This window comes from Myotis lucifugus, unplaced genomic scaffold (assembly GCF_000147115.1).
Source record: "Myotis lucifugus unplaced genomic scaffold, Myoluc2.0 scaffold_5003, whole genome shotgun sequence".
NCBI lineage: Eukaryota > Metazoa > Chordata > Mammalia > Chiroptera > Vespertilionidae > Myotis > Myotis lucifugus.
In genome coordinates, this window is record NW_005876051.1 from 630 (window position 1) to 10,707 (window position 10,078).

The 10,078-nt window shown below is 41.9% G+C and overlaps 1 protein-coding gene across 1 annotated transcript; it reads left to right on the top strand.

The window, feature by feature from the left end:
* Positions 1–839: 839 nt before the first annotated feature.
* Positions 840–10,072, top strand: LOC102430620 (inhibitor of nuclear factor kappa-B kinase subunit beta-like; the record flags this gene model as incomplete). Its single annotated transcript, XM_006109013.1, has 6 exons — positions 840–1,075; positions 5,353–5,460; positions 6,682–6,811; positions 7,162–7,356; positions 8,067–8,181; positions 10,027–10,072. Coding segments are annotated over 6 exons (830 nt in total), but the record flags the coding sequence as incomplete, so codon positions are not given.
* Positions 10,073–10,078: the final 6 nt, after the last annotated feature.

A 10,078-nucleotide genomic window follows, 5' to 3' on the forward strand; every position in this document is an offset into this window, starting at 1 on the left:
TAAAAAGAAGAGAAATTCTAAGTCTTTCTAAGTGCATTTATACTTTCTGCTTATCCCACTAACTAGGGTGTGGGTTCCATCAGCTTATCCCCTGCTGTGGAAGAGAGGTTGCAGAGTGGGGGGCTATGGTTAAGGCACCTGTGTCCATATAATGAAATTATGTAGGTCCTGCGAAGTGTCCTCGGAATCCTAATTGACTTAGCAGCATTCTGGGGGAAGGGGAGGACCCCCGTGCTCTGACCAGGATGCTCAGTGAAATCGTTCACTTGCAGGAGCCAAAACTGTCCATACGAGACACAGAGATTGACCTGCCCATCCCCCAGTTTTCCCCTGTGGTTTGGACTCCTTGGTCCATCCGTAAGTGTCACACATTCAGCCAGACCACACACAGTCCTGCCTCCATGCCTTTGCTTGTGATGGTCCTTTTTGGAATGTCTCCCCTCAGACACTCATGTATGGGGCCTTCTTCCAGGCCTGGGCCTGGTCCCACCTGTGCTGCAAAGCTTTCCTTGGTCACCCCAGCTCTCTCCACGTGGGCAGCAGTCAGGTATCTGGCTTTTTTCTTGCCTGATTGTAAATATTCCATTTTCATTGTACACACGTCACAAAACACATCAGTTAGGAGACGTGGCCAGCATTTAATGTGTGTACTATGCATTTGGTATATACAGCTCAGTATCATTTTCCTTTGTTGTGTATAGACTATTTTCCCATTTGCCCAAGAGAAAGATATATGAGGTACTCTGATCTACCTAAAAATACCCTTTTTTAGTCAGTGAGGTTCAGAAAAATCCTAGATACCACCACCTAAACACGGTCACCTCCTCACCCTGGAGCAGGCATGCCAGTACCTCCTGGATGGAGCCAGGAAAAGTGTGGGGCGTGACCGGAAGGGCTGGTTGCCCCCTCCTGCAGGGGCTCAGGTGTGTTTCCGCCATGCGCTGTTGCAGGCCCCGGAACTGCTGGAGCAGCAGAAGTACACGGTGACTGTCGACTACTGGAGCTTTGGTACCTTGGCTTTCGAGTGCATCACGGGCTTCCGGCCTTTTCTCCCCAACTGGCAGCCTGTGCAGTGGTGAGTGAGAGACCACGGCCCTGGGGACAGGGGTGGGCGGGTTCGGGAGAGTCTCCTGAAGGAAGGAGTATGTCCCTTTGTCTTTGTCGTGTCGCTTCACCTGTTCCCATCTCACTGGGTGCTCCCAGGCTAGGCCTGAGCCATCTGTGATCTGTCTTCCAGAGAGCAAGTCCTGTTGGGACCCAGCATATAGGCAGTACGAGCTCCAAAGACCAGAAAAGTAGAGCAGTTGTCAAGTGTGAGCATCATTAAATATAATACCATACAAATCGCCTTTGTCCCATGTTCAGTAGCAACAAGTCAGTACATTCACAGGCTGTTGTGTAAATGTGTACACTCACCCTGGCAACAAAGCAAGGATATGCGTGCAAGACAAATGAGAAATATTTACATGAACATTTATTGTTGACAATTTTTACTAAACCTGAATGTACATTTTTATTTTAAAAGTATAAGAAGATGGCTTAAAATATGAACCAAATAAGTTACAAAGAAAGATTTTCTAGTAAAAAAACCAAAGGGTACAATTAAGTTTTTAAATGTCCTTGAACTTTTTTTTATTATAAAAATGTGTTATCATTATATATGTTAATCATTACTGAAATGCCTAATTTAAAAATTAACATTCCTTCCCCAGACGGTTTAGCTCAGTGGATAGAGCGTCTGCCTGGGGAAGGTCCTGGGTTCGATTCCAGTCAAGGGCATATGCCTAGGTTGCAGGCTCGACCCCCGGTAAGGGGTGTGCAGGAGGCAGCTGATCAATGATTCTTTCTCATCACTGATGTTTCTATCTCTCCCTCTCCCTTCTTCGCTGAAATCAATAACAATATATTTTTTAAAAATAAATAAAAATTAACATTCCCCTAAATTAGTTAGGTTTCTTTCAGAATTGTTCCCTGAGAGCCACACACTAATTTAAACTACTGTGGCTCAAATTTTTTGTTTGTTTTCAGTTTTTAGTTTTTTGGAGTAGTAATGTTTCATGGTTCAAACTTCAGACTTCAGACTTCAAAAAGCGTAAAAGAGTATACAGTGCAAGTTACGTCAGACTGGTCTCCCAGCCTGATTTCCTTCCCCACAGGCACCCGATAGCATTGGTTTTTGGTATGTTTCCACGGATGTTTCATACACATACAAGCAAATTTGGCTTGTATTTGTTTGTTTGTTTATTAATGTGTTTCTCCCTCTTTTTCACCTCAATGGTAGCATAATAGGAACTCTGTCTTGTATGTGCTCCTAAAGCAGTTTCACAGGGTGAGATTTCTTTCACACACCTCGAAACAACCACGATGAACATTTGTGTGTGTCTCCAGGCTCTTCGGTGTGTGTGTTATACTTAAAAAAACCCACACCACACAAATAAACTACATAGTCCCATAGAACCTGCTTTTCAAACTTAGTGTTGAAAATGCTTTATGTTTTTCCATGTTATTTGTAATGTCTGTCTGGTGTGCTACCGCGTGGCCGTTCTACAGCTTATTTAGCTTATCCCCATTACTGGAAGCATGGGTGGTTTATAATTTTTACTTTTGAAAAAAACACCAAGATAACATCCTTGTAGGAAAATTCTTGTCTATTCACAATTAGTTTTCCTCAGGACAAATTTCTAGAAATGGAAGCAACAGATCAAAGATTATACATGTTTTAAAAGTTTTTGATGTGTAGCAACAAAATACTCAATAGAAAAGTTATATAAATACTGTCTCCACCAGGAACATACAAAGCTATCCCGTTCACCACACCCTTGCCAACACTGGCTGTTGTCATTTTTCTACCTTTCTGGAAGTAGTAAAAACAATGAACTTTTTCAAAAACAGGTATTTTTTTTTTTTATCATGAGAACACTTATTTATGAGAATAAGATGTAGCCTTTGAAATCTGTTTCAGAGCCTTTGTGTGTGATGGCAGTCCAGTCAAGCCTTATACACCAGATGTTGGAAATGCAAAGATGCATGAGGTGAAGGCCCTGCTCTTGAGGAGTCCTGTGAAATGACAAAATATGCCCTCCTGTGGTGGCTTATTTTAAAACAAGTAATGCTTGTTGGTTTGCACAGGTTCTGAATATTGAGGAATTATCTATTAATTAATTTATAGTTACAATTTATTCTGTAACCATTATGAAAAAAATTTTAAGTATCTGTACAGCTGTAGTTCCCTAACTAACCAAAGAATTACTGCATTTCTTCAGTTCAAATGTTGACCTTTTCTAGTATTTATAACAAAATCAGTTAAAATCCATTAGGAATGGAAGAACAAGTGCTCTTTGAAAATATATTCCTAATGGCTCATCATCTTCCTAGTAAGTCTGTTGTCTGCAGAATCAGATTCCTAGAACTTCCCTCATTGGTGCTGGAAGGCCAGGTGACCACTTTCTAATGGATTTCTCAGCCCAGTAAGAAGCTGTGCAGTGGACTAGTGTGTGAGAAGCGCCTGTCTCATCTGCTTTATAAAGCCGCAAACAACTCTTAAAATTTGACTCTCTCATTTCAGATGGCAGGTAGATGGTAATTTCAGGACAAATGTAATTTCAGCTTTATTATTTGATTATAAAGCTACTTTGCAATACATTTAGGACTTAAGCAATAAGCATTTTATTTACTATGTCCATCTATTTTTATAATTTCCCATTGACAGACTAGTATTCTATTAGAGAGTGGTTCTCAACCTTCCTAATGCTGCGACCCTTTAATATAGTTCCTCATGTTGTGGTGACCCCCAATTTCATTGTTACAAATTGAACATAAGTAAAGCATAGTGATTAATCACAAAAACAATATGTAATTATATATGTGTTTTCCGATGGTCTTAGGCGACCCCTGTGAAAGGGTCGTTTGACCCCCAAAGGGGTCGAGACCCACAGGTTGAGAACTGCTGTATTAGAGGCTCATCCCACTTGAATGTAATGAAGAGTCTTGGTGCACCTGACTTACACAGTCAGTTTCAGCCAGAGCTGTAAGCCACCAGCCTCGGCCATCTGCCAGCTCTTTGAGGTTTCCCATGAGCCAGTTCACCCTTTACTAATGAGAAGTGTTCACGGGAATACTTTGTATTTAAATTTCCTAGGTGTTTTTGGAAAGGAAAGATTCAGACATTCAAAAGAACACCAGACTTTGGATTTGAGTTCCCAGTTCTGCCATTCTGTAGTTGTATGACCTTGGGCAAATCACCTGCTCTTTATTTCCTTACCACTGAATGGGAGTCTAAAAACAGTGTCTGCCACATGCAAAGGAAGTGCCTATTCAGTGTCAAAGTACTTGCTTAGCTATGAAGCATTATTCAAATTATTACCCTGTCACCAAGAAGATTTGAAACTGGTTGGACTTTAATTTTTTAAATATATTTTTATTGATTTTAGAGAGTAAGGGAGAGAGAGAGAGATAGAAACATCAATGATAAGAGAGAATCATTGATCGGCTGCCTCCTGCAAGCCCCCAACTGGGAATCGAGCCCACAACCCGGGCATGTGCCCTTGATCGGAATCGAACCCGGGACCCTTCAGTCCATAGGCCGATGCTCTATCCACTGAGCCAAACCAGCTAGGGCTAATTTTTTTCCCCTTTAAATACTATTTCAGGTGCACCGATAAGTTCTCTAAATTTGGAAATGTAAAAGTTCATTTACCCTTAGAAATAATATTTAGCCATATACATTTAGAGCAGTGGTTCTCAACCTTCTGGCCCTTTAAATCCAGTTCCTCATGTTGTGACCCAACCATAAAATTATTTTCATTGCTACTTCATAACTGTAATGTTGCTACTGTTATGAATCGTAATGTAAATATCTGATACGCAGGATGGTCTTAGGCGACCCCTGTGAAAGGGTCATTCGACCGCCAAAGGGGTTGCGACCCACAGGTTGAGAACCGCTGTTTTAGAGGGAAGTGCATGTGTTGTGCGTATTTCCTGTAAATGTGATATGTGCATAGTCATGGTTTGGAAGTCCCAGTTTTATCCTCCATCAAAACATGGGAGTTTTGAATTAGAGAAAATGATAAGGACGGGCCAAGGATGAAATGAGTCAGCAGCTCCATCTGCAGACCTCTGGGCACAGGAGGGTTAATGACTCTACTCATTCAGGCAGTACCATCATTCTTACTAGTGAATGCTCACAGGAGCCTTCCTACCAGGATACACATGCACTGACCATTACCTGAAGAGATTAAATAGTGACCTGGGAGGTATCCTGCACAGTTGTAAAGTGACATGTTACAAGTGTCCAATGGCTCTTGACCACGAAGTGAGTTAAGGGCTGTAAGTAACAAGAATGCACGCTTGCAGGCATTCCAAAGTCCGGCAGAAGAGTGAGATGGACATCGTCGTTTTTGAAGACTTGAATGGAGCAGTGAAATTTTCGAGCTCTTTACCCTACCCCAATAATCTTAACAGGTAAGGTACAGTGGCATTTTTCTTCAACACATTTTTTCCACTCTTTGAAATAGATGTCTGAGGTGACAGCTGATAGCTTTTAAATGGGTTATCAGGATATCAACCTATGATAAAAATTGGACATAATCCTTCTTAGTCTTAAACTTTGGTGGATTCCCAGCCCTAGCCCCATCTAGAAATCTTCTTTTCTAAATTCACATAGCAATTTATATGTACCTTTGATTACGATTAGTAGCTTCAACCTTGTGTCACATTTGGTTTTGCATTGAGTTGATCTCCTACTCACCTGTAAGCCTTTTAAGGGTTGGGAATATTTCTCCTTGCATTGCTTATGTAACCGAGTACTGTGTAATAGCCAACAAATAAACATTTATAGTTTGAACAGCATTGCAATCTGGTCTTAGAGTCAGAATATGAACAGTTAAACAATAATATCAGAATTGGGGAATGGTACAAAAGAAAGCCAGAAGGCAGTCACATTATCCATGAATAGCATGGATAACAATTACCGTGAGTATATAGAGGATGGGGAGATGTATTGTGTGGATGAGAGCTATGTGGAATGACTTTGGCTGAGCTAGCACTTGGTGGAAGGATTTGGAAAGATGTGCAGGACATGGATAGATAAAGAGGAAGGAAGTTCAAAGGGGAAGAATTGGGGGGAGCAAAGGCACGTTTAGGGAACCAGTCAGTAGCAGTACTGGCTTCATGAAGGGCTTTCGTGGGGGTGGCGAGAGGTCAGCTGAGACCTTACAGGAGGCAGGTTGGGGAGGGCCTGCAGTGCCAAGGGAAGGAGTGACCTTTGTCATGTGGACCTTTGACGAGGTGATTAACCACATAAGTCCAGCAGCAGGGGTTCCAGGTTGAGTGGGGGGATCACCCGGAGGTCAGGCACGCCTATAAGTGCATTTACAAAGCTTAGATCATCTCACAGAGCCAGTTGGACATCAGCCTATTGACCCATCTGCTGAGAAATCCCTAATTTTGAGGGTTTTTTTTTTTTTAACAGACCAGGAGAGGGGATAAGCACCTGAATAATTAAGTTGGTTGGAAATGTTTACTTTTTCTCTCATATTAATTCATTTTAAGTGATTATTTTATTGGCTGCCATCCGTGTGTATAACAGTGAAATGGACGTGTGTGCTTTTTAATCCCACGTGAAGGCCCCCTGAAATTTGCATTAGAGGCGTCCCTCCTACATTGTGCTCCTCTTCTTCTCAGCATCCTGTTGCAGCGACTGGAGAAGTGGCTGCAGCTGATGCTGATGTGGCACCCCCGGCAAAGGGGCACTGACCCCGCGTACGGGCCCAATGGCTGCTTCAAGGCCCTGGATGACATCTTAAACTTAAAGGTGAGCGTGGAGGCAACAGCTCAGATCCCCATGGGACACAGCAGTTGTTATGAGAAAGAAATACTCATTAAAAACCAGGTCATGGGCCGCCTGACCATTGGGGAAATTTAGGCTGCTGTGAGAATATCTCTCTACATAAATAAGAGGATAGAACCCGTGCTGACTGACATAGGTCCTAAAGTTGTAGCTATGGACAAACACGAATATTACAGACTAGAGTATATGTACCAGGGCCCTCAAGCTAGGCCCTTGCTTTGTGTGGCTGGGAAGTGTTGGGAGTAGCAAAGGATCCAGAGATGGGCATCTCTGTAAAGTTGGGATTTTTCAATAACATCTGGGTTGTGTTGCAGCTGGTTCATATCTTGAACATGGTCACAGGCACCATTCACACCTATCCAGTGTCAGAAGACGAGAGTCTGCAGAGCTTAAAGGCCAGAATTCGGCAGGACACAGGAATCCCTGAGGAGGACCAGGAGCTGCTGCAAGAAGCAGGTCTGGCGTTGATCTCCGACAAGCCTGCCACTCAGTGTATTTCAGACGGGAAGGTGAGCCCTGGGCTTCTTGCAGCATGCCCTGTTTTACCCTGACATTGCCTGCAAGGAAAATAATCATGCATTCAGATGTTAGCTCTACTTAGTCAGTTCTGCTCATCACACAGATACCTGCCTGTTTGGAATGAGAGATCCCCTGTGTGTCCTAATAGGAGACACCAATCACTCCACACCTGTCTTGTTACTTCCAGGCCACTTAAGAGTGCCTTTATTTTGCCTTTGTTGTCAATGTGATGCTTCATTTTTCCAAGTCAACCCAAAACTATTGATGATGTGCCTCTTGTGTACAGAACTGTGCTGACAACCACAGCAATGCAAGACATGGTCCCTACCCCCACAAAACTGATTGAAGTTAACATGTCAGAAACAATCATTGGAGAGAAAAGGAGATAGCAAATGTCTAAATTGCACTTAAAAGACAATCACAGAATAAAAGGGAATGTAATAAGTTGCAAATGAGGTGTATGTTGGGATAAATAAGTATAAAAGGAACAGGAAAAGTTGCAAATGAGGTGTACATTGGGATAAATAAGTGTAAAAGGAACAGGAAAAGGAAGTAGAGGCCAGTTGGGTGCTTAGTACTTGCTGGCTGAAGACGATGCTGTTGGTGAACAGTGGGAAACACTCTGAAATATCTTCATTATTACTTGGATAAAGGCGGGGTTGGATTCAGGAGATCTCATTTTGTTCTTGTCCCTTCGCAGCTCAACGAGGGCCACACATTGGACATGGATCTCGTTTTTCTCTTTGACAACAGTAAAGTCACCTATGAAACTCAGATCTCCCCACGGCCCCAACCTGAAAGTGTCAGCTGTATCCGTAAGAACGTCATTGTGGTTATTTGTTGTTGTTTTCAATAGTCACTTATAATGCTTGGGACAAGGCAGGAGGGAGAGACATGGGCCAGCAGAGGGGTCCACACCAAGATCAGCTTACTCTATCCTCGGGGCAGCCTTCTTTACTAGGGACACGTGAGGAGTAGCCCAGCCAAAAAAGAGTAAAGGAAGTCTTCAGTTAATGTCAGCCTCTAGGTAGCATTTGAAACGGACAGAGAACACTGCCTGCAAGCCACTGACCTTGAATCAGGTGGCCATTTTATTTATTTTTGAGTTTATTTATATTTTAATAATGGATACATCCACATATGCCAAAAAAATCAAAAGGTGCAAGAACATATAGAGTGGAAAATAAGCCATCCTCTCTCCCCAGTACCCCAGCCTCTTCCAGAGAAACTGCTACTATCAAATTCTTGAGTATACCTTCCAGGGGTATTCTACGCATTATATATATATGATTATATATATATATATATATATATATATATATATATATGATTTTATATATATATATATATGATTATATATGATTATATACTAGTATTTCTTCATTTCCCCCTGAAACAAATGGTAGCATACAATATGTACTGTTCTGTATCTGCCTTTTTCACTTAATACATTTTGGAAAATATTTTTCCTCTTTTGCTGCCTATTTTTTAAATGCCTGTGTAGTGGTATTCCATTGTATGAATGTTAGATAGACATTTTAAAAATGTTTTTTAATCCTCAATTGAGGATGGTTTTTTAAAAAAAAAAATGTTTTTATTGATTGTAGAGAGAGAAAGGGAGAGAGAAAAAGAGATAGAAACATCAATGATGAGAGAGAATCATTGATCGGTTATCTCTTGCATGTCCCCTGCTGGGGATCAAGCCCACAACCCAGGTATATTGTCCTGACTAGGAATCGAACTGTGACCTCTGGGTTCATGGGTCGATGGTTAACAATGGAGCCACACCAGTGAGGCCAAGGATGTTTGTTTATTGTTTAATTAATTTTATTTTTTATTGTTGTTTCGGGGTAATTTTTTAAAAATTTATCTTTATTGTTGAAAGTATTACAGATGTCCCCCCTTTTTCCCCATTGACCCCCTCTACCCTGCCCCTGCACTGCCTGCCCTCCGTACCCCAGCCTTCACCACACTATTGTCTATGTCCATGGTTTTTTATTGATTTGAGAGAGAGTGAGGGAGAGAGGGAGAAAGAAACATTGATGTGAGAGAGAAATATTGATCAGTTGCCTCCTGTATGCACCCTGATGAGGAATCAAACCTGCAACCTTTTGGTATATGGGATGACGCTTCAACATACTGAGCCACCCAGCCAGGGCGAAGGACATTTTAATGTACCTCCCAGTCCTGTGTACACACACACACACACACACACACACACATACACACACACACAGAATAAGCAGATCAAGTGTTCAAAGGCTTAGAGATCTCCAGGCTTATTGCTTAGTCATCTTCCAGGACTGACTGCTGGTTGAAGCTGCATTTTTAGAAAGCTTCATATGACCTTAAATATTGTGAGCATGGAAGTTTCTATTGAAATTATATGAGCCTGTGTACGTATGACCATCTCCACATGATTCACAAAGCCTTTCTTCAAATCAAATCTAAAGCTGTTTATTGACTAGTGCATGCTTGTTCTGTAATGGGGTACACGGATGTATGAGAGAGTAACCAGGCATAGCACCCCAAAAAGTCCTGTAATAACATAGTAGTTATGTAACTTTTTAAAATGTAAAAGTGCCAGTGATGTTGCAAGGCAGGATGTGGTTAATGGTAGGGGAGTAATTCTCTGACAATTGCATATGACTCTGTTCCAGTTCAAGAGCCCAAGAGGAACCTGCCTTTCTTCCAGCTGCGGAAAGTGTGGGG